Source organism: Heterodontus francisci, chromosome 1 (genome assembly GCF_036365525.1).
Source record: "Heterodontus francisci isolate sHetFra1 chromosome 1, sHetFra1.hap1, whole genome shotgun sequence".
Taxonomy (NCBI): Eukaryota; Metazoa; Chordata; class Chondrichthyes; order Heterodontiformes; family Heterodontidae; genus Heterodontus; species Heterodontus francisci.
Window position 1 is genome coordinate 36,146,824 of NC_090371.1, and position 27,893 is coordinate 36,174,716.

The 27,893-nt window shown below is 43.0% G+C and overlaps 1 protein-coding gene across 7 annotated transcripts in view; it reads left to right on the top strand.

Moving 5' to 3' along the window:
* Positions 1-25,567, top strand: part of LOC137368807 (zinc finger matrin-type protein 1-like) — a 233,908-nt gene extending 208,341 nt beyond the window's left edge. For all 7 annotated transcript variants that reach the window (XM_068029041.1, XM_068029033.1, XM_068029027.1 and 4 more), the window contains 5 exons: positions 835-939; positions 7,273-7,435; positions 16,384-16,683; positions 19,795-19,891; positions 24,390-25,567. In XM_068029041.1, coding sequence (XP_067885142.1) covers positions 835-939; positions 7,273-7,435; positions 16,384-16,683; positions 19,795-19,891; positions 24,390-25,224 — 1,500 coding nt within the window. In that variant the 3' untranslated portion in view covers positions 25,225-25,567. The remainder of the gene's footprint in view (positions 1-834; positions 940-7,272; positions 7,436-16,383; positions 16,684-19,794; positions 19,892-24,389) is intronic.
* The last annotated feature ends 2,326 nt before the right edge of the window (positions 25,568-27,893 follow it).

Genomic DNA, 27,893 nt, shown 5'->3' on the forward strand with positions numbered 1-27,893 from the left:
CATTAGCTGTGAGGAGAGGTTGGAAAAACTCGGATTGTTTTCACTGGAACGACGGAGGTGGAGGGGCGACATGATAGAGGTTTACAAAGTTATGAGCGGCATGGACAGAGTGGATAGTCAGAAGCTTTTTCCCAGGGTGGAAGAGTCAATTACTAGGGGACATAGGTTCAAGGTGCGAGGGGCAAAGTTTAGAGGGGATGTCCGAGGCACGTTTTTTTTACACAGAGGGTGGTGAGTGCCTGGAACGTGCTGCCAGGGGAGGTGGTGGAAGCAGATACGATAGCGATGTTTAAGAGACATCTTGACAAATACATGAATGGGAAGGGAATAGAGGGATATGGGCTCCGGAAGTGCAGAAGGTGTTAGTTTAGGCAGGCATCAAGATCGGCGCAGGCTTGGAGCGCCGAATGGCCTGTTCCTGTGCTGTACTGTTCTTTGTTCTTAGTTCTTTGAAGAGTCTTCCTGAAACAGCACAAAAGGTTGGATCTTGCAGTTTCGATCTGGGGATTTGGCCAGTTTTGTGGGCTGGATCTGAAGTGGATGAATTGAATCTTGAACCAGTGAATAACATGAACGTGAGTGTTTTTGAGCATGACTCATGTTTAAAATTACCTGAACTTTTGCACTGGTTTTGCTAATTGCCCTGGAATAAGAGTGCAAATGTAGCGAAAACAAAAGGAAACTGCACCCATGTATTGCCCTATTGTAACCTTCTCCCCTCTGCTTCCCTCTGTCCTTGCCTCACTGTTGCCCCTTAGCTCATGACTGCTTCTTTGTGGTTAAAAGTAATTGAAAATAGTTTTAAACTTGCTTCCTGTGCTTTTTGTTTTAAAGAGCAGAAAACATGCCAACAAGGTGCGGTTTTATTTTCAAATGCATAAAGAAGAAGGAACGCTGTCAAAAAAAGTCAAAACAGAGAATGTTGCTGCTGGTTTTCAGGTTAGTATTTTTACATCGATGGAGATCTTTCTGAGAATTAAAATTGCAGTTGAGCTGGACAAATATTTACTTTAATGCTAAACTGTTCTAAAACACTGGTAAGGCCCCATTGGAGTATTGTCTCCACTTCTGGGTACCACACTTTAGGATCTCAAGACCTTAAGAGGATACAGAGGAGATTTACTAGAATGATACCAGGGATGAGGGGCTTCAGTTATTTGCAGACACTGGAGAAACTGGGGTGGTTTCGATCACAGATAGATTTGATAGAGGTGATGAAAATCATGAAGGGCTTTTTATAAAGTAAATAAGGAGAAAATGTTTCCAGTGGGAGAAGGGTTGGTAACTAGAAGGCACAGATACAAGTTAATTAATAAAGAACCAAAGACAGCATGAAAAAAAATTTACACAGTGAGTTGCTGTGATCTGGAATATGATCTGAAAGAGTAACATGAGCAAATTCAATAATAACATTCGGAGGGCTATGGGAAAGAACAGGGGAGAGGGACTAATTGGTTAGCTCTTTCAAAGAACTGGTACAGAAATGATGGGCTGAATAGCCTCCTTCTGTGCTGTACCATTCTACGATTGTATGGTAATGGTTACATTTCATCGATGTTGACGCATCATCCAATTTTTGAGGATGTATTTTTTCTAATTTAGGAATGTTGTCATAGTCATGGATACTAAGTTACTGTTGGAGATACTTCCTGTGCTGAGATGGTCAAAATTCCATTGGTCCAAGTTGTGCTGTGATTAACCCCACAACCAATGGACTGATCTAAGCTCTGCAGTCCTGCCACATCCAGTCGTGAATGGTGGTGGACAATTAAACAACTGACAGGAGGAGGTGACTCCACAAACATCATCATCAATGATGGAGGAGCCCAGCACATCAGTGCAAAAGACAAGGCTGAAGCATTTGCATCCATCTTCAGCCAGAAGTGCTGATTGGATGATCCATCGCGGCCTCTTCCTGAGGTTCCCAGAATCACAGATGCCAATCTGATTCACCACATGATATCAAGAAATGGCTGAGGCACTAGATACTGCAAAGGCAATGGGCCCTGACAACATTCCAGCGATAGCACTGAAGACTTGTGCTCCGGAACTAGCTGCGCCCCTAGCCAAGCTGTTCCAGTCCAGTTACAACACTGGCATCTACCCAGCAATGTGGAAAATTGCCCAGGCATGTCCTGTGCACAAAAAGCAGGACAAATCCAACCTGGCCATTTAACGCCCTAACAGTCATCAGCAAAGTGATGGAAGGGGTCGTCGACAGTGTAATCAAGCGGCACTTGCTCAGCAATAACCTGCTCACTGACGCTCAGTTTGGGTTCCGCCAGGGCCACTCAGCTCCTGACCTCGTTACAGCCTTGGTCCAAACATGGACAAAAGAGCTGAACGCCAGATGTGAGGTGAGAGTGACTGAGTATGGCATCAAGGAGCCCTGGCAAAACTGGAGTCAATGGTAATCGGGGGGAAAATTCTCCACTGGTTGGAGTCCTACCTAGCACAAAGGAAGATTGTTGTGGTTGTTGGAGGTCAATCATCTCAATCCCAAGACATCACTGCAGGAGTTCCTCAGGGTAGTGTCCTCGGCCCAACCATCTTCAGCTGCTTCATCAATGACCTTCCTTCAATCATAAGGTCAGAAGTGGGGATGTTCGCTGATGGTTGCACAATGTTCAGCACCATTCGTGACTCCTCAGATACTGAAGCATTCTGTATAAAAATGCAGCAAGACCTGGACAACATCCAGGCTTGAGCTGATCAGTGGCAAATAACATTCACCCCACACAAATGCCAGGCAATGACCATCTTAAACAAGAGAGAATCTAATCATCTCCCTTTGACATTCAATGGCATTATCATCACTGAATCCCCCACTATCAACATCCTGGGGGTTCACCATTGACCAGAAACTGAAATGGACCAGCCGGATAAATGCTGTGGCTACAAGAGCAGGTCAGAGGCTCGGAATTCTGCAGTGAGTAACTCACCTCCTGACTTCCCAATGCCTGTCCACCATCTACAAGACACAAGTCAGGAGTGTGAAGGCATACTCTCCACTGGATGTCCGCAGCTCCAACAACACTCAAGTAGCTCTACACCATCCAGGCCAAATTAGCCCGCTTGATTGGCACCCCATTCACCACCTTCAACATTCACTGCCTCCACCACTGATGCACAGTGGCAGCAGTTTGCACTATGTTTGCACTGCAGGAACTCACCAAGGTTCCTTCAACAGCATCTTCCAAACCCGTGACCTCTACCACCTGGAAGGACAAGGGCAGCAGATGCATGGGAGCACCAGCACCTGCAAGTTCCTCTCCAAGCCTCACACCATCCAGACTTGAAACTATATCGCTGTTCCTTCATCGTCACTGGGTCAAAATACTGAAACTCCCTTCCTAACAGCACTGTTGGTGTACCTACACCCCATGGACTGCAGCGGATCAAGAAGGCAACTCACCACCACCTTATCATGGGCAATAAATGCTGGCCTAACCAGTGACGCCCACATCCCACAAACGAATTTTTTAAAAACTCAGCTCTTAAAACAAGCTGTATGCTAATGTTTTTCATGGGCCAGTCTTGCATGCAATTCCCCACAGTGACATTTTCTTGATGGTGAAATTGGGTGGTATTATGTACTGTGCTTTTTTCCACAATGCTGTACCTTGTTCATAAAAGTACAAAATCATAGAATCTTGCAGAGTAGAAGGTCATTATGCTTGTGCCGGCCTTTGAAATAAGTATCCAATTTGTCCTACTTCCCTCTTTCCTCATAGATCTACATTTTTTTTCCTCATCAAGTACAGATCTAATTCCCTTATGTAAACTACTATTGAATCTGCTTCCACCACCTTTTAAAGATTGTGATTCAGAATTGTGTCTATTAGAATAAATCTATTACATTAAACAGTGCAAAATTATCTGGCTATCTACATTATTGGCTTTGAAATATCTTTCGGTTTGCACTGGTCTTAGAAGGAAACAATTTTTTTTCCTAACTGGAAGAATTCCCCATTAAAGGAGTGGGCTTGACTCAGTTGGTAGTACTGTCATCAGTGGGTCTGAAAGTTGTGGCTTTGAGCCCCACACTAAGCTCAATCTAAAGTGACGCTCCAGAGTAGTACTAATGGCGTGTTATGTTATTACTGATGGCATTCTTTTAATGAGCTGTTATATAGAAGTCTCATCTGACTGTTCACATGCACAATAAACATCCCATGGCATTGTTTGAAGAAGAGCACCAAATTCTGCTGGTGTCCTGGCCAACATTTCTCCCTCTACCAAAAGCGCATTAATTGGTAATTCGTCTCGTTGCTGATTCTAGGATCTTCCTATGCGCAAAATGGGTGCGACATTTGCTTACTTGAGTTGCTGTACTGAGATTCATTTTACATGAAGCACTTTGGGATATTTCTGAGAAATAATGAGGTGTTACTTATATAGAAACATAAAAACATAGGAAATAGGAGCAGGAGTAGGCCATTCGGCCCATCGAGCCTGCAGCGCCATTCAATACGATCATGGCTGATTGTCCAAACTCAGTACCCTGTTGCCGTTTTCTCCCCTTGATTTCTTTAGCCCTAAGATCTATACCTAACTCTTTCTTGAATATATTTAATGATTTGGCCTCAACTGCTTTCTGTGGTAGAGAATTCCACAGGTTCGCCACTTTCTGGGTGAAGAAATCCCTCCTCATCTCAGTCCTAAATGGCTTACCCCTTATCCTGAGATTGTGACCCCTCGTCCTGGACTCCCCCGCCATCGGGAACATCCTTCCTGCATCTAGTCTGTCTGGTCATGTCAGGGCGGCGCAGTGGTTAGCACCACAGCCTCACAGCTCCAGCGACCCGGGTTCAATTCTGGGTACTGCCTGTGCGGAGTTTGCAAGTTCTCCCTGTGTCTGCGTGGGTTTTCGCCGGGTGCTCCGGTTTCCTCCCACCACCAAAGACTTGCAGGTTGATAGGTAAATTGGCCATTATAAATTGCCCCTAGTATAGGTAGGTGGTAGGGGAATATAGGGACGGGTGGGGATATGGTAGGAATATGGGATTAGTGTAGGATTAGTATAAATGGTGGTTGATGGTCGGCACAGACTCGGTGGGCTGAAGGGCCTGTTTCAGTGTTATATCTCTAAATAAAAATAAAATAAAAATGTTGTAGGTTTCTATGAGATCCCCTCTCATTTTTCTAAACTCTAGCGAATACAAGCCTAATCGACCCAATCTCTCTTCATATGCCAGTCCTGCCATCCCAGGAATCAGTCTGGTGAACCTTCATTGCACTCCCTCCATAACAAGAACATCCATCCTCTGATAGGGTGACCAAAACTGCACATAAAACTCCAGATGTGGTCTCACCAAGGCCTTTTAGAATTGCAGCAAGACATCCTTGCTCCTGTACTCACATCCTTTCACTATGAAGGCCAACGTACTATTTGCCTTCTTAACTGCCTGCTGCACCTACATGCTTACTTTCAGCGACTGGTACACAAGGACACCCAGGTCTCGCTGCGCCTCTCCCTTTCCCAATCTATCGGCATTCAGATAATCCGCCTTTCTGTTTTTGCCACTAAAGTGGATAACCTCACATTTATCCACATTATACTGCATCTGTCATGTATTTGCCCACGCACTCAACCTGTCCAAATCACACTGGAGCTTCTCTGCATCCCCCTCACAGCTCACCTAGCTTTGTGTCATCTGCAAACTTGGATATATTACGTTTAATTCCCTCATCCATATCATCAATATATATTGTGAATAGCTAGGGTCCTAGCACTGATCCCTGCAGTACCCCACTAGTCACTACCTGCCACTCGGAAAAAGACCCATTTATTCCTCCTCTTTGTTTCCTGTCTGCCAACCAGTTCTGTATCCATGTCAATACCTTACTCCCAATCCCATGTGCTTTAATTTGACATTCAAATCTCTTATGTGGGCCTTATCGAAAACCTTCTCAAAGTCCAAATACACCACAACCAGTGGTTCTCCCCTTTCTATTCTACTAGTTACATCCTCAAAAAATGCCAGTAGATTTGTCAAGCGTGATTTCCCTTTTGTAAATCCATGTCGACTTTGTCCAATCATGTCATTGTTTTCCAAGTGCTCTGCTATTACATTTTTTATAATGGACTCTAGCATTTTACTGATGTCAGGCTAACCGGTCTATAATTCCCTGTTTTCTCTCTGCCTCCTTTTTTAAATAGTGGGGTTACATTAGCTACCCTCCAATCCATTGGAACTGTTCCAGAGTCTATAGAATTTTGAAAAATGACCGGCAATACATCTACTATTTCAAGGGCCACTTCCTTAAGTACTCTGGGATGTAGATTATCAGGCCCTGGGGATTTATCGGCCTTCAATCCCATCAATTTCCCTAACACCATTTCCCTACTAATACTGATTTCATACAGTTCCTCCTTCTCACTAGACCCTATGTTCCCCAACATTTCTGGGAGGTAATTTGTGTCCTCCTTTGTGAAGACAGAACCAAAGTATGTATTTGATTGGTCTGCCATTTCTTTGTTCCCCATTATAAATTCCCCCGTTTCTGACAGTAAGGAACCCACATTTCTTTTCACTAATCTTTTTCTCTTCACATATTGTAGAAGCTTTTACAGTCAGTTTTTATGTTCTCTGCAAGCTTACTCTCGTACTCTATTTTCCCCTTCTTAATTAATCCCTTTGTCCTCCTTTGCTGAATTCTAAACTGCTCCCAATCCTCAGGTTTGCTGCTTGTTCTGGCCATTTTATATTTCTCCTCCTTGGATCTAATACTACCCTAATTTCTTTTGTAAGCCACGGTTGATTCACCCTTCCTGTTTTATTTTTGCGCCAGACAGGAATGAACAATTGTTGTAATTCATCCATGCACTCTTTAAATGCTAGCCATTGCCTATCCACTGTCAACCATTTAAGTAACATTCCCCAATCTATCATAGCCAACTCGTGCCTCATACCTTCATAGTTTCCTTTATTTAGATTCAGGACGCTAGTCTCGGAATCAACTCTCTCACTCTCCATCGTAATAAAGAATTCTATCATGTTAAGGTCGCTGTTACCCCAAGGGAACCCCGCACAACAAGATTGTTAACTAATCCTTTCTCATTACACAATACCCAGTCTAGGATGGCCTGTTCTTTATTGTCTTTCTTTATTAAAAAGCTGTAGATTCCTCTACAGTAGGGTGTTGAAACTGCAGTCTGTGGGCCACATCTGATCTTTGTTTCTTTAAAGGACAAATAATAGATTTTTATTGGGCAACTGGTATATTTACAGATGATGGACTGAGATTGTACCTGATGCTTGGTTGCAGGATGCCGGAACAGGAGAGGTGGACAAGAATAAATTTTGCACCCTGTGTAATATGGTTTTCACCTCCCCCATAGTTGCTCAATCCCATTATCAAGGCAAGATCCATGCGAAGCGGCTTAAACAGCTGGCTGGAGAGCAGCCGTGTATCACACAGCCACAGACTGGTAAGACTAAGCTCATGCTGTTGTAGAATCCATTTCCTGTGTTGTGCTTGATGTCCGATTTTTGTCAGAGTATTTTCTGGCCTCAGTCGAAGTTGTACAGTGTGGTACAAAAATACCAGTTCAAACCATTGGGGCTGACTTCAGCTGTCTGATCCAGGCTCCAGTCTGATTAATGAGACACATGCAGACCTATAACTTGCTCTTTTTTGCATACAATTCCTCAGCTCCTTTCACAAAAAGATATTATCCAATTATCTGAAAGAGGTTTCTGCACTATATTAGCCACTGTATAGAACACTTTGGTAGTATAGCTTGGGTTACAAAGCCTCGAACAAACTTAGTAAAACAAATTTATTTTCAACTGAAAACCTTCTGCCTGTGTAAAGTAGAACAGCTGTTATGAGTATTTCTACAGAAAGTGCCGGAAATACTCAGCAGGTCTGGCAGCATCTGTGGAGAGAGAAACAGAGTTAACCTCTCAAGTCACCACCACCAGCACCTTCAAGGGCAATTAGGGATGGACAATAACTGCTGGCCAGTGATGCTCACATCCCAAGACTGAATGAAACAAAAACAAGGCTCCCAAAGTGGCTGTGCTGCCTGCCCCTTGTCTCGTTTCGATAAAACCTGGAAGTGAGCAGGTTGGAGCTTTCCAACACAACTGGATTTTTTTTATTCATTCACAGGATGTTGGGGCGTTGCAGGCAAAGCCATCATATGAACATATAAATTAGGAGCAGGAATAGGCCACTCGGCCCCTCAAGCCTGCTCCACCCTTCAACTGATCTGATTGTAACCTCAACTCCACATTCCCACTGACCCGCGATAACCTTTCACCCCCTTGTTAAGAATCTATCTACCTTTGCCATCAAAATATTCAAAGGCTCTGCTTCCATCGCCTTTTGAAGAAGAGTTCCAAAGACTCTCAAACCTCTGAAAGAATGTCACCTCACCTCTGTCTTAAATGGGTGACCCCTTATTTTTAAACAGTGACTGCTAGTTCTAGATTCTCCCACAAGAAGAAACATCCTTTCCACATCCACCCTGTCAAAACCCCTCAGGATCTGACTCCTCTAACCTCCAGTGAATACAAGCTTAGCCTGTCCAACCTTTCCTCATAAGACAACCCACCCATTCCAGGTATTAGTCCAGTAAACATTCTCTGAACTGCTTCCAACACATTTGCATCCTTTCTTAAATAAGGAGACCAATACTGTACACAGTACTCCAGATGTGGTCTCATCAATGCCCTGTATAACTGAAGCATAAACTCCCTACTTTTGTATTCAATTCCCCTCGCAATAAACAATAACATTTTATTAGATTTCCTAATTAGGTGCCGTAGCTGCATACTAACCTTTTGCGATTCATGCACTAGGACACCCAGACCCCTCTGCATCTCAGAGCTTTGCAATCTCTCACCATTTAGATAATATGCTTCTTTTTTTATTCTTCCTGCCAAAATGGACAATTTCACATTTTCCCACATTATACTCCATTTGCCAGATCTTTGCTCACTCACTTAATCTATCTATATCCCTTTTGTAGCCTCCTTATGTCTTCTTCACAACTTACTTTCCTACCTATCATTGTGTCATCAGCAAATTTAGCAAACATTCCTTCGACCCCTTCATCCAAGTCATTTATATAAATTGTAAAAAGTTGAGGCCCAGCACAGATCCCTGTGGTACACCACTCATTACATCTTGCGAACCAGAAAATTAACCATTTATTCCTACTCTCTGTTGCCTGTTAGTTAGCCAATCTCCTACGCATGCCAATATGTTACCCCCTACACCATACGCTTTTATTTTTTGCAATAGCCTTTGATGTGGCACCTTATCAAATGCCTTCTGGAAATCTAAGTACAAGACATCCACCAGTTCCCCTTTATCCACAGCATATGTTACTTCTTCAGAGAACTCCAGTAAATTGGTTAAACATGATTTCCCTTTCACAAAAGCATGTTGAGTCTGCCTGATAACCTTGAATTTTTCTAAGTGACCTGCTATAATGTCTTGAATAATAGCTTCTAACATTTTCCCTATGACAGATGTTAAGCTAACTGGCCTGTAGTTTCCTGCTTTCTGTCTCCCTCCCATTTCGAATAATGGAGTTACATTGGCTATTTTCCAATCTAATGGAACCTTCCCCGAATATAGGGAATTTAGGAAAATTAAAACCAACTGATCAACTATCTCACTAGCCACTTCTTTTAAGACCCTAGGATGAAGTCCATCGGGACCCGAGGACTTGTCAGCCCACAGCTCCAACAGTTTGCTCAATACCACTTCTCTGGTGATTGTAATTTTCTTGAGTTCCTTCCTCCCTTCCATTTCCTGATTTACAGCTAATACTGGGATGTTGTTGCCCATCCCTGATTACCCTTGAGAAAGCAGTGGGGAGTTGCCTTCTTGAAGTGCTGTAGTCCGTATGGTGAAGGTACACCCACAGTTCTGTTAGGGGAGGGTGTTCCAGGATTTTGGTCCTGCGATAATGAAGGATCGGCGATATATTTCCAAGTGTGTGACTTGGAGGAGAATTTGCAGGTGGTGGCATTTCTGTGCCCTTGCTGTTCTTTTTCTTCTAGGTGAAAGAGGTTGCATATTTGAGAGATACTATGGTGCATCTTGTAAAAATAGCAAATGAAATTAACAGTGAGAAAGTATTAAGGGGTTTGACATCTTTGAAAGTGGATAAATCCCCAGGCCCAGACAAAATACACCCTAGGCTGTTAAGTGAGGCAAGAGAAGAAATAGTGGAGGTTCTGACCATCATTTTCCAGTCCCTTCTGGCTACACATGTGGTGCCAGAGGATTGGAGGACAGCTAACATAGTTCTGTTGTTTAAAAAGGAAGAAAGAGATAGACTGGCTAGTTACAGGCTAGTCAGCCTAACCTCAATGGTGGGGAAATTCTGAGTGACAGGATAAATCTTCATTTAGAAAGGCACGGATTAATGAAAGGCAGACAGTATTTGTTAAGGGAAGGTTATGTCTGACTGACATGATTGAATTTTTTGAGGAGGTAACAAAGAGGGTCGATGAGGGTAGTGCATTTGATGTAGTCTTGATAGATTTTAGCAAGGCTTTTGATAAGGTCCCACATGGCAGACTGGTCACAAAAGCAAAAGTCCATGGGATCCAAGGCAAAGTGGCAATTTGGATTCAAAATTGGCTCAGGCAGGAAGCAAAAACTAATGGTCGATGGGTGTTTTTGTGACTGGAAGGCAGGTTCCAGTGGGGTTCCGCAGGGCTCAGAGCTAGCTCCCTTGCCTTTTGTGGTATATATCAATGATTTGGACTTGAATGTAGTGGGTATGAATAAGAAGTTTGCAGCCGATACAAAAATTGGCCATATGTTTGATAATGAAGAAGAAATATATAGATTGCAAAATGATGACACTGGACTAGTTAGGTGGCTGGTGCAGTGGCAAATGGAGTTCAATCCGGAGACGTTTGAAATAATGTATTTGAGGAAGGCAAACAGGCAAGGGAATACACAGTAAATGGTTAGATACTGAGAAGTATAGAGGAACAGAGGGATCTAGCAGTGCATGTCCACAGATCCCTGAAGGTGGCTGGACAAGTAGATGAGATGGTCAAGAAGGCATATGGGATACTTCCCTTGATTAGCCAAGGCATCATCAATCACAATCTGTAACCTCATGGCTTGGCATATCCCCCACTCTACCATTACCATCAAGCCGGGAGACCGACCCTGGTTCAATGAAGAGTGCAGGAGGGCATGCCGGGCGTAGCACCAGGCATGCCTCAAAATGAGGTGTCAACCTGGTGAAGCTACAACCCTGGACTACCTGCGTGCCAAATTGCGTAAGCAGGGTGCATTAGACAGAGCTAAGCGATCCCATAACCAACGGATCAGATCTAAGCTCTGCAGTCCTGCCACATCCAGTCGTGAATGGTGGTGGACAATTAAACAACTAACTGGAGGAGGTGGCTCCACAAATATCCCCATCCTCAATGATGGGGGTGCCCAGCACCTCAGTGCAAAAGATAAGGCTGAAGCATTTGCAGCAATCTTCAGCCAGAAGTGCTGAGTTGATGATCCATCTCGGCCTCCTCCTGAAGTCCCCAGCTTCACAGATGCCAGACTTCAGCCAATTCGATTCACTACGCATGATATCAAGAAACGACTGAAGGCACTGGATACAGCAAACGCTATGGGCCCTGACAACATTCCGGCAATAGTACTGAAGACATGTGCTCCAGAGCTAGCTGCACCCACAGCCAAGCTGTTCCAGTACAGCTACAACACTGGCATCTACCCTGCAATGTGGAAAATTACCCAGGTATTTCTTGTACACAAAAAGCAGGACAAGTCCAACCCGGCCAATTACCGCCCATCAGTCTAATCTCAATCATCAGTAAAGTGATGGAACGTGTCGCTGACAGTGCTATCAAGCGGCACTTGCTTAGTAATAACCTGCTCAGTGATGCTCAGTTTGGGTTTCGCCAGGGCCACTCAGCTCCTGACCTCATTACAACCTTGGTTCAAACATGGACAAAAGAGCTGAACTCGAGAAGAGGTGAGGTGAGAGTGACTGCATTTGACTGCAAGGCAGCATTTGACCGCGTGCGGCATCAAGGAGCCCTAGAAAAACTGGAGTCAATGGAAATCGGGGGAAAACTCTCCGCTGGTTGGAGTCATACCTAGCACAAAGGAAGATGGTTGTGGTTGTTGGAGGTCAATCATCTCATCTCCAGGACATCACTGCAGGAGTTCCTCAAGGCAGTCGCCTAGGCCCAACCATCTTCAGCTGCTTCATCAATGACCTACCTTCAATCATAAGGTCAGAAGTGGGGTTGTTCGCTGATGATTGCACAATGTTCAGCACCATTCGTGACTCCTCAGATACTGAAGCAGTCCGTGTAGAAATGCAGCAAGACCTGGACAATATCCAGGCTTGGGCTGATAAGTGGCAAGTAATATTCGGGCCACAGAATTGCCAGGCAATGACCATCTCCAGCAAGAGAGAATCTAACCATCTCCACTTGACATTCAATGGCATTGCAATCGCTGAACCCCCACTATCAACATCTTGGGGGTTACCATTTACCAGAAACTGAACTGGAGTAGCCATATAAATACCGTGGCTACAACAGCAGGTCAAAGGCTCGGAATCCTGAGTCGGGTAACTCACCTCCTGACTCCCCAAAGCCTGTCCACCATCTACAAGGCATGTCAGGAATGTGATGGAATACTCTCCACTTGCCTGGATGGGTGCAGCTCCAACAACACTCAAGACGCTTGACACCATCCAGGACAAAGCAGCCCGCTTGATTGGCATCCCATCCCCAAACATTCACTCCCTCCACCACTGACGCATAGTTGTAGCAGTGTGTACCATCTACAAGATGCACTGCAGCAATGCACCAAGGCTCCTTAGACAGCACCTCCCAAACCCATGACCTCCACCACCTAGAAGGACAAGGGCAGCAGATGCATGGGAACACCACCACCTGCAAGTTCCCCTCCAAGCCACACACCATCTTGACTTGGAACTATATCGCCATTCCTTCACTGTCGCTGGGTCAAAATCCTGGAACTCCCTTCCTTACAGCACTGTGGGTGTACCAACCCACCTGGACTGCAATGGTTCAAGAAGGCAGCTCACCATCATCTTCTCAAGCGCAATTAGGGATGGACAATAAATGTTAGCCTAGCCTGCGGCGCCCACATCCCATGAATGAATGAAAAAAAGGCATAGAATATAAGAGCTGGGAGGTTGTGCTGGAACTGTATAAAGCACTAGTTAGGCCGCAGCTCTGTGTGCAGTTCTGGCCACCACACTATAGGAAAGATGTGAAATAAAAACAAGAAATGCTGGAAATACTCAGCTGGTCTGGCAGCTTCTCTCTCCACAGATGCTGCCAGACCTGTTGAGTATTTCCAGCATTTCTTGTTTTTATTTCAGATTTCCAGCATCCGCAGTATTTTGCTTTTATTATAGGAAAGATGTGATTGCACTCGAGGATACAGAGGCAATTTATGAGATGTTGCTTGGTCTGGAGAATTTTAGCTATGTGGAATGATTGGATGGATTGCAGTTCTTTTCTTTGGAACAGAGGAGGCTGAGGGGAGACCTAATTGACGTGTATAGAATTCTGAAAGGTCTTGATAGAGTGGATTGGAAGGCCCTATTCCCCTTGATTGAGGGGTCCCTGACTAGGAGGGTATAGATTTAGGGTGAGAGGTAGAAGGTTTAGAGGCAATTTGGGGGAACTTTTTTCACCCAGATTGCAATGGGGATCTAGAACTCACTGCCTGAAAGGATGGTCAAGGCAGAAACCCTCACAACATTTAAAAAGTACTTCAATATGCACTTGAAGAACAGTAATCTACAAGGCCATGGACAAAGAGCTGGAAAATGGGATTAGGCTGGATGGCTACTTGTCGGAAGGCACAGACAGGATTGGCCTTCTGTGCTGTAAATTTCTATGCTTCTGTCAATGAGGTGGTACACCCTGCAGACATGGTGCCCCTGTGATGGAGGGAGTTAAGATGGTGGGTGGAGTGCAAATCAAGCCATTACAGCCTTGGTCCAGACACTGGCAAAAGAGCTGAATTCCAGAGATGAGGTGAGAGTCACTGCCCTTGACATCAAGGCGGCATTTGACTGAGTATGGCATCAAGAAGCCCTAGCAGAATTGAAGTCAGTGGGAATAAGGGGAAAAACTCTTCACTGGTTGGAGTCATGCCTTGCACAAAGTCTACAACACTGCTGCTGGGATGTTGTCGGGGCCCGTAGCCCTTGCTGTACCCAGTGCGCTCAGCTGTTACTTGATATCACATAGAGTGAATCAGATTGGCTGAACTTCAGCTTCCGTGATGGGGAGAACCTCAGGCGTAGGCCAAGGTGGAACATCCGCTCGGCACTTCTGGCTGAACGTGACTGCAAACGCTTCAGGCTTGTCTTTTGCACTTACATAATGGGCTCTGCCATTATTGAGGATGGGGTTATTCATGGAGCCTCCTCCTTACATTAGCTATTCAATTTTCCACTGTCATGGGTGGCGCAGTGGTTAGCACCGCAGCCTCACAGCTCCAGTTTCTGCCGGCAGCTCCGGTTTCCTGCTACAGCCAAAGACTTGCAGGTTGATAGGTAAATTGGCCATTGTAAATTTCCCCTAGTGTGGGTAGGTGGTAGGAGAACTGTGGGGATGTGGTAGGGAATATAGGATTAATGTAGGATTAGTATAAATGGGTGGTTGATGGTCGGCACAGACTAGGTGGGCCGAAGGACCTGTTTCAGTGCTGTATCTCGCTATGACTCTATTTACGACTGGATGTGGCAGTACTTGAGAGCTTGGATCTGATCCATTAGTTGTGCGATCGCTTAGCTTTGTTTACAGCATGCTGCTTCTGCTATTTAGCAAGCATGTAGTCCTGTATTATAACTTCACCAGTTTGGCACCTCATTTATACATATACTTGGTGCTGCTCCTGGCATGCTCTCCTACACTCCTCATTGAACCAAGGTCGGTCCCCTAGCTTGATTGCAATGGTAGAGTGAGGGATATGCCAGGCCATGAGGTTACATATTGTGGTTGAATACTATTCTGCTGCTGCTGTGAAGATGCAAAGCGGCTTCAACTGGATTTGGACCGACTTAGTGAGTGGGCAAGAATGTGGCAAATGGAATATAATATGGAAAAATGTGAGGTTATCCATTTTGGTAAGAGGAAAAGATGTGCAGAGTATTTCTTAAATGATAAGAGATTAGAAAGTGTAGATGTACAAAGGGACCTGGGTGGCCTCGCCAATAAGTCACTGAAAGCTAACATGCAGGTGCAGCAAGCAATTAAGAAGGCTAATGGTATGTTAGCCTTTATCACAAGAGGATTTGAGTACAGGAGTAATGAAGTCTTGTTTCAATTGGTTAGACCACACTTGGAATACTATGTGCAGTTTTGGTCCCCTTACCTTACCTTTAGGGCGGCACAGTGGCACAGTGGTTAGCACCGCAGCCTCACAGCTCCAGAGACCCGGGTTCAATTCTGGGTACTGCCTGTGTGGAGTTTGCAAGTTCTCCCTGTGTCTGCGTGGGTTTCCTCCGGGTGCTCCGGTTTCCTCCCACAGCCACAAGACTTGCAGGTTGATAGGTAAATTGGCCATTATAAATTGCCCCTAGTATAGGTAGGTGGTAGGGGAATATAGGGACAGGTGAGGATGTGGTAGGAATATGGGATTAGTGTAGGATTAGTATAAAAAATGGGTGGTTAATGGTCGGCACAGACTCAGTGGGCTGAAGGGCCTGTTTTAGTGCTGTATCTCTAAATCTAAATCTAAATCTTTCCTTTCTGAAATCAGTGTTGGCTGCTTATAAAGATTTTCTTGTCATTAAGTATTTAGTAATTTCACCCTTTAATTGAAGGTTCTAAAGTTTCCCTACCACAGATGTTAAATTAACAGGCTTGTAATTACCCACATTAATACTTGTTGAGAACTGAGTGCTTCTTGGCGAGGTGACCTGAATTCTCCCTCATACGCTAGTTGCATAACTTCTGTAATGTAAATAGCTTTGGAAGATGTAATTATGTTTATGTTGATAAGTGGATCTGTTTTTATTCGTAAAAAAAAAATTTAAGGGTTAAATTGGGTAAATTACTGTAATCTAGTACTAATTAGCTAAACATTGGCATGAAATGTTTGAGAATTACTATTGGTTTACTTTTTAGACTGAAAACCTGAAAAATGATCAAATGGTGTATAAATTGTACCTTTGAATTTTTATGACCCCAAACTTGGGCCATGAATTCTGCACTGATTATAAGTGTAATTTGTTAGGCAGCTCAGCATTAAAAATGTAATATGGCCTTTCCACCAGTAGGATCTGTACACTGTTTATTTTTTCAAAAGCAGTAGTGTGAAGCAGAAGATTTGATAGCTGTCTTGAATCATTGCAACCATAACTTTGAATTTCAGTGCTGTGTTCTATCACAATGTCCACGAATGTGGCAAGTACACCTTCAGAGGAGAAGAGTTCTGTGCAGTGTGAGCAACTGGAAAAGGGCAAGCAAGAGGTCACTCAGGAAGCTTCCTCAGCAGTCTCCACAGCTTTGGACCTGGAAGATCCCAACAAGTTCTGCAAACTCTGTAGTGCCTCCTTTAACAACCCACTAATGGCCCAGCAACATTATAATGGCAAGAAGCACAAGAAAAATGATGTAAGGAGACACCTAATGGAGGAAATGGGGAAGGACACAGATGCTTCTGAAAAGAATGGTGAGTAATTATTATCAGCGCATTTGAAAAGATAGGGAGGGTGCGGGTACAACAGACAGTACTTTCCCTGAATGTGGTTGTATTTACTGGGTTCATTAACTCGAAATCAAATTCTTATGATTATAAAGGATCTGGGAAATGCAGGAAAAAGCAAACCAAACATGTCCTAATATCTCATGGTAAATCTGTAGATCCCAAATTTGCACACTTGTGCAATTTTTATGGAAACGACCAAGGACTAAATGTAAAGGTAACCTTGTGTAAAAGCACAATGAAAAACATTGCAACAGGACGTAGATAAGCTAGTGGAATGTGCAAACAAGTGACAGGTGGAATTTAATATAGGGAGAAGCAATATAGACTAAATGGTACAGCTCTGAAGAGTGTACAGAGACAGAGGGACCTGAAGGTTCATGAGCATTGATCTTTGAAGGTGGCAGGACATATTGAGAGCAAGGCATATGGGAACTTGGGCTTCATAAATAGGGTATTGAGTACAAAAGCAGGGAAGTTATGCTGAACGTCTATAGGTCATAACTAGAGTATTACGTCCAGTTCTGGTCACCACAGTTTAGGAAGGATTTGAGGGTGCTTGAGAGGGTACAGAGGAAATCTACCAGAATGGTTCCAGGGATGAGGGATGTTAGCTACAATGTTAGGTTGAAGAAGCTGGTGGTGTTCTCCTTGGAGAAAAGGAGATTGAGGGGAGATTTGATTGAGGTGTACAAGATTCTGACAGGTTTGGATAAGGTAGACAGAGAAAAACTATTCCAATTAGCTGATGGTATAAGACTAGGGGACACAGATTTAAGGTTTTGGGCTAGAGATGCAGGGGGAATGTCAGAAAGAACATTTTTACACAGTGAGTGGTAATGATCTGAAACTCGCTGCCTATGAGGATAGTGGAAGTGGACGCAATCAATGATTTCAAAAGGAAATTGGATGAACACTTGAGGAAAATAAACTTGCAGGGCTATACGGATAGAGCCAGGGGTTGGGACTGATTGGATTGCTCTACAGAGAGTCAGAATGGACTTGATAGGCTGAATAGCCTCCTTCTGTGCCGTTATGACTATTATTCTTTCCCAGTCTCTGACCCTTTCCCAGTCTCTGGCCGTTTGGCACTGCCTCAATATCTGAAATAAAAGTACCAGATTTGGGCACAATACTCACATGTGCAATGCTTTGATATGTTGGCATCATCTTAAGGATTCTTTGGATCTGCTGATGTCTCTCAGCATTTATTTGCAACTATATGACATTTTCTGCCTTAAAATTTGGATCTTTGTATACCATCGTACAAACTCCCCCTGGCTGGGAGGCCTAGAACCAGAGGACACAGTCGCAGAATAAGAGGTAGGCCTTTTAGGGGACTGAAATGAGGAGGAATTTCTTCACTCATAGTTTGGTGAATCTTTGGAAATCTCTACTCCAGAGGGCTGTGGAGGCTCAGTCATTGAGTAAATTCAAGACAGAGATCGATGGATTTGTAAATGTTAAAGATATCAAGGAATATGGGGATAGTGCGGGAAAATGACATTGAGATAGAAGATCAGCCATGATCTAGTTGAATGGTGGGGCAGACTCGAGGGGCTAAATCGCCTACTCCTCTTATTTTCTATGTTCCTATGTTCGTAAGTTAGTATTTTTTATTCTTTCATGGGATGTGCCTTTGTTTGCTATTTCGGTATTTAATTTGTTTCTGCACAAAAGGCCTCACTACTTTTCCTGTTGCAGATCTGTAGTTACCAGAGATGTGTTCCAGATCTTTTTAATAATTTGATCTAAGGAAGTACTTTGGCTTTGGGTACATCAGGCAGTATTGACTCAGTTTCAATCTCCCATTATCAGACTCGTCATATTGGATTATATCTCCCTTCATGTTTGTTCCCTACATTTAATGATTTGCTTTCAAAGTGAGGATATGTGCTTCTGGCTGCTGGCTCCCTTGGGAAAGGGAAATATGATAATTTAGCTAATCCAGAGTAATTATCCCACACTTGCCAAAACTCACATGAGTGCCTTTCCCTGACTTTGGAGTCTCTTGCATAAATGTGTACAAATTGTACATGGGTCACTTTGCTTGTAAAGGATGTAGGATGTATTTCTTATGAAAAGTGTTCTACTTAGCTCTCTCAAAAATTGTCACTGTAGCCATAATACAAGTTACTAAATAATTTGAATTACTTGGAGTCTTAATGGTAATCAATGTTTTATAGGAAACACTTCTTCAAGGGTGTTAAAAATGTGGAACTCTCCCACTTAAAAGCAGTAGCTCAATTAATAATTTTAAATCTGCAATTGATGGATTTTTGCTAGCCAAGGGTATTAAAGGATATGGAGCCAAGGTGGGTAGTTAGAGTTGGGATACAGATCAGCCATGATCTCATTGAATGCTTGAGGGGTTCAATGGCCTGCTCCTGTTCCTATCCCTCATTGCCCTGAGAGTGTGTTAGGGGGGCTTTCTTCATGAATCACTGCAGCTTTTGTGATGATAGTCTCACATTAGGGTGAAGTTGGGAATTTCAAGATTTTCACCCCAGTGACAATAAAGGAGTGATGATACATGTCCAAACCACGTCACGTGCAACTTGGGAGGTGATGGTGTTCACATGGCTCTTGTCCTTCTTGGTGGTGAGATTACAGGGCTGGGAGATGCTGTTAAAGTAAACTCAATGATTTTTTTCAGTGTAGATAGTACATACTGCAGCCAGTGAAGGAGGGAAAGAATATTGAGCCCAGTGGCAGGGATCTTGATCAAGCAACTGGATGGTATCAAGTTTCTTGAGTGTTGGTCAATGTAGCAACTCCAAGGCACACATAGACCAGTTGTGTAACAATAATCATGAGCGTGGTTGTAGAGAACTCTACAAAATTTAATCTGGAGAATCAAGGATATTCAGTACACACTCCTGACTCCTCTATAGTGTCCAATATGCAGTAGACACCAATAGTGTAAGCATTTAGAAGTTATAGGAACTGTATAGATTATCATTTACATATTTAGCCTCTAAACATTTGTATGTTTGAAAATAAGTAAACTGGAGCAATCTTAATTTTGCACAGATTTTGTTAATTGATTGGAAAAATAATTCAATCTATGTTTTGTAGTAGGAAGAGGTGGCTATCCGTGTGCTATCTGCAATGTAACACTTAATTCCATTGATCAGTACCATTGTCACCTGCAAGGATACAAACATCACCTGAAGTAAGAGCTTTATATTTTATTCAGCCAAAGCCACTGATACAAAAACACTTGTAACCTTAATGATTGGGATTGAATGACAATGTCATGTAGCTTGAAGGCTTGGTGTTAATGAGCCAGAGAATACGTCTTCATGCAACAATGTTCTTTGTCTTTTGATTTTTAGTTTGTGCTGTCTGTCTTTTGTGGATGATTAACTCTTATCTAAATCAATCTTTTTTTTTTAGTTCACTTGTATATAACATTGCACAATTCACACTCATTTTGATTTGCATCACTTCAAGATGAACTAAATTCAGTATGTTGAATTGTATAGCCTGCATTACTTTTGGACAGAGCCATTCCATTGGGGAAATTCATGTAGCTTTTTTCCAAAGTAGCAACTTAACAACAAGCAGGAATTTAAGATGGCAACATTTTTTATTGGGTCATGGGAAATGGGCGTCGCTGGCTAGGTCAGCATTTATTGCCCACCCCTAATTGCCCTCGAGAAGGTGGTGGTGAGCTGCTTTCTTGAATCGCTGCAGTCCTTGGGGTGTAGATGCACCTACAGTGCTGTTAGGAAGGGAGTTCCAGGATTTTGACCCAGCAACAGTGAAGGAATGGTGATATAGTTCCAAGTCAGGATGATGTGTGGCTTGGAGGGGAACTTACAGATGGTGGTGTTCCATGCATCTGCTGCCCTTGTCCTTCTGGTTGATAGAGGTCGCAGGTTTGGAAGGTGCTGTCGAAGGAGCCTTGGTGCTTTGCTGCAGTGCATCTTGTAGATGGTACACACTGCTGCCACTGTGCGTCGGTGGTGAAAGGAGTGAATGTTGAAGGTGGTGGATGGGGTGCCAATCAAGTGGCTGCTTTGTACTGGACAGTGTCGAGCTTCTTGAGTGTTGTTGGAGCTGCACCCATCCAGGCAAGTGGAGAGTATTCCATCACACTCCTGACTTGTGCCTTGCAGTTGGTGGACAGGCATTGATAAGTCAGGAGGTGAGTTCCTCTCCTCAAAATTCCCAGCCTCTGACCTGCTCTTGTAGTCACAGTATTTATGTGGCTGGTCCGGTTCAGTTTCTTGTCAATGGTAATGCCCAGGATGTTGATAGTGGGGGATTCAGCAATAGTAATGCCATTGAACATTAAGGGGAGATGGTTAGATTCTCTCTTGTTTGAGATGATCATTGCCTGGCACTTATGTGGCGCGAATGTTATTTGCCACTTATCAGCCCAAGCTTGGATGTTGTCCAGGTCTTGCTCATCTGAACACAGGCTGCTTCAGTATCTGAGGAGTCGTGAATGGTGCTGAACATTGTGCAATCGTCAGCGAACATTCCCATTCTGATATTAGAATGGAAGGAAGGTCACTGATGAAGCAGCTGAAGATGGTTGAGCCCAGGACATTACTCTGAGGAACTCCTGCAGTGATGTCCTGGCACTGAGATGATTAACCTCCAACAACCACAACCATAACCATCTTCATTTTTGCTAGGTATGACCAGCAGAAAGTTTTCCCCCCGATTTCCATTGACTCCCAGTTTTGCTAGGGCTCCTTGAAGCCATACTCGGTCAAATGCTGCCTTGATGTCAAGGATAGTCACTCTCACCTCACCTCTTGAGTTCATCTCTTCTGTCCATGCTTGGAAAAAGGCTGTCATGAGGTCAGGAGCTGCGTGGCCCTTGCTGAACCCAAATGAGCGTCAGTGAGCAGGTTATTGTTGAGAAAGTGCCCCTTGATGGCACTGTCGCGTCACCTTCCATCACTTTGCTAATGATCGAGAGTAGACTGATACGGTGGTAATTGGCTGGGATGGATTTGGCCTGCTTTTTATGTACAGGACATACTTGGGCAATTTTCCACGTTGCCAGGTAGATGCCAGTCTTCCATCATATTAAGCGTTGGTGTCACCTGGCTAACTTCTCCAGCAAATCATCTCGCTTCTCCATTACATCTGTCGTGTACTGTCAGTCTTGGTTCAGTGGTTGGACTCTTGCCTCTAAGTCAGCTGATCGTAGCTTCAAACGCCACTCTAGATATTTGAGCATTTAATCAAGACTGAAGGAGTGCAGCACTGTCAGAGACACCGTCTTTCAGATGGGACATTAAGCTGAGATGTGAAATATTCCGTGGAACTTTGAGTTTTTCTGGTGTCCTGTTTGGGGCATTCAAATCAAATTATATTTTTTCATTGTTTAGCAAAATTTTCCAACAATTGCATTGCTTTAGGCATGTTGGCATATTTTTCATACATGCATGCAGAAAAGTACTTACTTCCAGATTTTTTTTCCCTAATTGGATTTGGTTTTTTTAGGTCCAGTTTATTTCCTCTGCCAAAAGATTGCAGGGCTACTGGTGGGTAGGAGTGTCTAATGATGACACTTCAGAGACCACATTTGTGTGTGGGGCCGTCTTGATGGATCAGATCATCATTTCCTTACAGGGTAAGATAAGGCAGAAAAGGAGAACACGATATTACAGAAAGCCGAGAGGAGTATAGAAAGTGGAAGGGTGAAATTAAAAAGGAAATTAGGAAAGCAAAGAGAGGGCATGAAAGAATATTGGCAAGCAAAATCAAGATGAACCCAAAGATGTTTTATCAATACATTCAGAGTAAGAGGATAACTAAGGAGAGAGTAGGGCCCATAAAAGACCAAAAAGGTAACCTATGTGTAGGGGCAGAAGATGTTGGTATTGTTCTTAATGAATACTTTGCATCTGTCTTCACAAAAGAGGGGGACAATGTAAATATTGTAGTTAAGGAGGAGTGTGCAATATTGGATGTGATAAACATAGGGAGAGAGGAAGTATTAATGGGATTAGCATCCTTGAAAATGGATGAAATGTACCCCATGCTGTTAAAAGAAGCCAGGGAGGAAATAGTGGATGCTCTGATCATCATTTTCCAGTCCTCACTGGATACAGGTGTGGTGCCAGAGGATTGGAGAACTGCTAACGTTGTACCTTTGTTTAAAAAGGGAGGGAGGGATAGACCGTACAATTACAGGCCAGTCAGTCATACTCAGTAGTGGGCAAATTATTAGCATCAGTTCTGAGAGACAGGATAAATTGTCACTTAAAAGGACATGGATTAATCAAGGATAGTCTACATGGATTTGTTAAAGGACAATTGTGTCTGATTAACTTGATTGAATTTTTTGAAGAAGTAACAAGGAAGTTAGATGAGGGTAGTGCAGTTGATGTGGTCTACATGGATTTTAGCAAGGTCCCACATGGCAGACTGGTTTAAAAAAAAAGCCCATGGGATCCAGGGAAATGTAGCAAGCTGGATATAAAATTGGTTCAATGGCAGGAAACAAAGGGTAATTGTTGACAGGTGTTTTTGCAACCGGAGGGCCGTTTCCAGTGGTGTTCCGCAGGTCTCAGCAATAGGTCCCCTGTTTTTTGTGGTATATATTGACAATTTGGATGTAAATGTCGGGGGCATGATCAAGAGGTTTGCAGACAACACAAAAATTGGCCATGTGGTAGATAGTGAGAAGGATAGCTGTAAACTGCAGGAAGATCAATGGACTGGTCAGGCGGGCAGAAAAGTGGCAAATGGAATTCAACTCTGAGAAGTGTGAGGTGTTGCATTTGGAGAGGTCAAACAAGGCAAAGGAATACACAATTAATGGGAAAATACTGAGAGGTGTCGAGGAAATGAGCGACTTTGGAGTGAGCGTCCACAGACCCCAGAAGGTAGCAGGATAAGGTGGTTTGGAAGGCATATGGAATATTTTCCTTGGTTAGCTGAACAGATGATATAAGAGCAGGGAGATTATGTTGGAATTGTATAAATCATTAGTTAGGCCACAGCTTGAGTACCTTGTGCAGTTCTGGTCACCTCATTACAGAAAGGATGTATTGCACAAGAGAAGATACAGAGGAGATTTATGAGGATGTTGCCAGGACTGGAAAAATGTAACTATGAAGAAAGATTGGCTAGGCTGGGGTTGTTCTCCTTGAAACAGAGGAGGCTGAGGGGAGAGTTGATTGAGATGTACAAAATTGTGAGGGGCCTGGACAGAGTGGATGGGAACAGCCTATTTACCATAGCAGTGAGGTCAGTGACGAGGGGGCATAGACTTAAAGTGATTGGTAGAGGGGAAATGAGGAAAGGTTTTTCACCCAGAGGGTGGTAGGGGTCGGGAACTCACTGCCTGTAAGGCTAGTAGAGGCAGAAGTCCTCAACTCATTTAAAAGGTATCTGGATATGCACTTGAATTGCCGTAACCTGCAGGGCTACGGACCAAATGCTAGAAAGTGGGATTAGGCTGGTGGATCGTTTTTTGGCCAGGGCTGACATGATGGGCCAAGTGGCCTCTTTCTGTGCCGTAAAGTTTCTGTGATTCCTGCCCATCAGTTCTGTATGTTGCTTCGTAGATACAGTGAAATGATCAGCTTTTAATCTGGGAGCACTATGTAATCTAACATGTCCTTTACTGAAACAAATTATCAAAAGAATGAATGGGATTTGCTAAAAGTATGAGCTAATCATTTTTTTTTTATTTACAGGGAAAATAAAGTGGTTAATCTGGTAAAGAATACAAAGTCAAAGATATATGACTCATTCCAGGATGAACTCGACGACTTCATTAAAGTTCAGAAAGCAAGAGGCCTTGTGCCGAAGGTGTCCTTTAGAAAATTTGAGGGCAATCCTGAAGAAGAGGAGACTGAGGACTTCCCTTCAAGCAGCCCTCCCCACTCTCCTGAATACCCATTGGAATTCAGACAATGCATGTCTGCAGCCAATCCAAGTGGCTTCCCAGATGAGCAGGTTTTCCCAATGGATATGGAAGCTGAAGTACCACATTGGCCCCTGTTGCAGAATGACCATCTGAGGGACGGGTGCATCCAAAACAGTGACTTGCATATAGAGTGCTATATGGAAAAACCACCTTCACTAATGCCAGCCCATCCAGAAAAAAGTCAAAATCCATCCAGCATAGAGTCTGCTGATGATTGTAAACGCATGACCTCCGACGACAGTACTGGTTCGTACAAAAAAGTCAAGAATGAGAGGAAGAAGAAACACAGAAGGGAGAAAAGAAACAAGGAGACTCAATCTAAAAGAGATAGTGAGCATCCGAGCTACAAATTAGAGAAAAGCCACGAAGGGCCAGGATTGGAACAAGGTAAAGATCAGTCAAAGCAAAAACCAGAGCAAAGGGATAAAGAGGAGCTTGTACTGGGTGGAGAAGATAAATTAAAACATAAAAAGGAAAAAAAGGACCTTTATCAAGAAAAAGAGGAAGTAAAACAAAAACATAAAAAGCAGAAAAAAAAGAAGGAAGTTGATACGAGAACAGAAGAAGAAAAGCTTTGGGATGAATCTATTTTGGGAATTTGATGCAAAGGAACTGTGAGAACTTTGATGCTTGATCACCATCTTAATTTGCTCAAGCACTTCCGAGAATAAAAATATATGGTTGTTAATAGATGTGTTTGAAGATTCTATTATTTTTCTTCTCCCAGTAAATCAATATTTTTCAGGTATTGGCCATCTCTTTGAGCTCTGTTGTTGTTCTAAGTTGTTTTTTTCGAATCAGCAGTAACCTTAGTTATGAAATATAATGCTGATGTCTAAAGTCATGTTTTAAGTTGTCCTTATATATTGGCTGTTGGCTTTGTCAAAATTGCAATTATAATTCTGATATAGTAAATTGGGCCATTCAGACCTGTTCAACTTTTAATAAACAATGTGATTATAGTTTTAAATGTTTTCTTGTTAAGTAATATCACACATTATATGCATGCTATATGAAAATATATATATCAATAGTGAGATGGACGGGAAATGTATGCTTATAAAGAAATTTTATATGTATAAAAACCTCTTGATAGGCATGCATTTCCTGTCTAGCACACTTTAGATGTCAGACACTGTCTAATGCAAATTTCTGTGGCACATTTTAAGGAGTAAGTGTAATGAAACAAAGGCAGTCAAATTCCCAACAACACAGATTGTTACACAAATAGACTTCATAACCTTCATATGTCTATACACAGCAGAATAATATTTTATTTGGTGTAATTGTTCCTGTTCATATGCAATAGCACATCCTCTGACGTACAGTGAGTCGTGCACAGGAGATTTGCTCTTACATGTGTGCACTTTCTGTCTGTCACACTAGGTGTCCTACACTGTCTGATGTGAGTTTCTGTGTCACTCGTCAACAACAAAATGCATCAAGAAGCAAAGGCAGTCATTAGTGATGTATAGCAAAAGTCTTCAGGAACAGAAAATATCAGAAAATGTCTGCAGCCTCTTAACTGATGTTTCAGTTAAGATTCAGCCAGGGTTCCAATTATTCGTTTATTCCAATTACTCTAACTCATCCAGTGCTTACTTAACATTTATAGCCTTAAAACAGCTCATACCTGTACATGTATATTTTTTAATTCATTTCATGGGATGTGGGCATCTCTGGCAAGGCCAGCATTTGTTGCCCATCCCTAATTACCCTTGAGAAGGTGGTGGCGAGTTGCCTTCTTCAACCGCTGCCGTCCACTTGGTGTGGGTACACCCACAGTGCTGTTTGGGAGGGGGTATGGCGGTGTAGTATTTATTATTAATTCATTCACGGGATATAGACATCACTGGCAAGGCCAGCATTTATTGCCCATCCTTAATTGGCCTTGAGAAGGTGGTGGTGAGCTGCCTTCTTGTCAATTGTGTGGCTTGCTAGGCCATTTCAGAGGGCAATTAAGAGTCAACCACATTTGCTGTAGGTCTGGAGTCACAAGTAGACCAGCAAATTTTCTTCCCTAAAGGGCATTTTTGAATCAGATGGGCTTTTAATAATAATTCTGGAATTTTTATGGTCACCATTACTGAGACTAGCAATTTATTTAGTTAATTGATTCTAAATTCTCTAGCTGCCATGTTGGGATTTGACCTCCTGTCTCTGGATTACAGTTTAGGCCGCTGGATTACTAATCTAGTAACATAACCACTATGCTATCATGCTTTATGATACCTGGAGGCTTGAACTAATAATCCAGAGAACATGACTTCAAATCTCACCATTGCATTTTGCATAATTGAATTTGGTGTATAAAATAAAAATAGAAGTTAAGAGCTGGCAGAGGTAAAAGTGACCATAAAGCTGTCAGATTGTCAGAAAAACCCAACTGGTTCACTAATATTCTTTATAACTAGCAAATCCTCAAACTTACTGTGAGCAGAGCTGCAGGAGAGTGCTTTACACCAGCAAGAGGAGAAAGAATACCAGTAATTTCCTGCTGGTTTCTCAACCAGCTGTCAATTAACAGAAACTGAATTATACTAACTGTGCACATGATGTACCTATTTACAGCAATTAAGCTGTGCCGTCTTAAGGAGGCTGGCAGATACCAGGAATCACCAAGCCCAAATTCATTTCCCCCAAGTTCTGCCAAGCCCCAGGTTTCCCCTCCACAACGATACCCAACCAAAGAATCCCTGCTCCAAAAGCAAAATATTGTGGATGTTGGAAATCTGAAATAAAAACAGAAAATGCTGGAAATACTCAGCAGGTCTGGCAGCATCTGCGCACAGAGAAACAGAGTTAATGTTTCAGGTCTCTCCTCAGCAGGTCTAGCTGCATCTGTGTATTTCCAGCATTTTCTGTTTTTATTATCAAAGAATCCCTGCTAAACCCCCTTGCCAATTCTGCTAAAATTTAGAACCCATTCCCAGTACTTCAAAAGCCCAGGGCAGTTTCTTAGTTTCACCAGCTCCCACCCCTCCTCCCCACTACCCCCCTCCCCTAATCATTCCCCTATCCAGTATTGTCAAATACTAAATATCTAATTCTGACTGTATCTCTCAAATATCATTTTGCTGTTTATTCTCGGCTTTAAAATTGACAAGGGATAAAAATTTACAAGCAAAGGAATATTTGGGAACTAAAGGTCATTCATTTACCATTTTCACAGGGAAAATGGCCAGCTATGGAATTCAATTGCCAAAGCTCCAGTTAAAAATCCCAGAAATAATTTAATAAAAATGCAGCTTGACTTATTCAGTCACTGGTT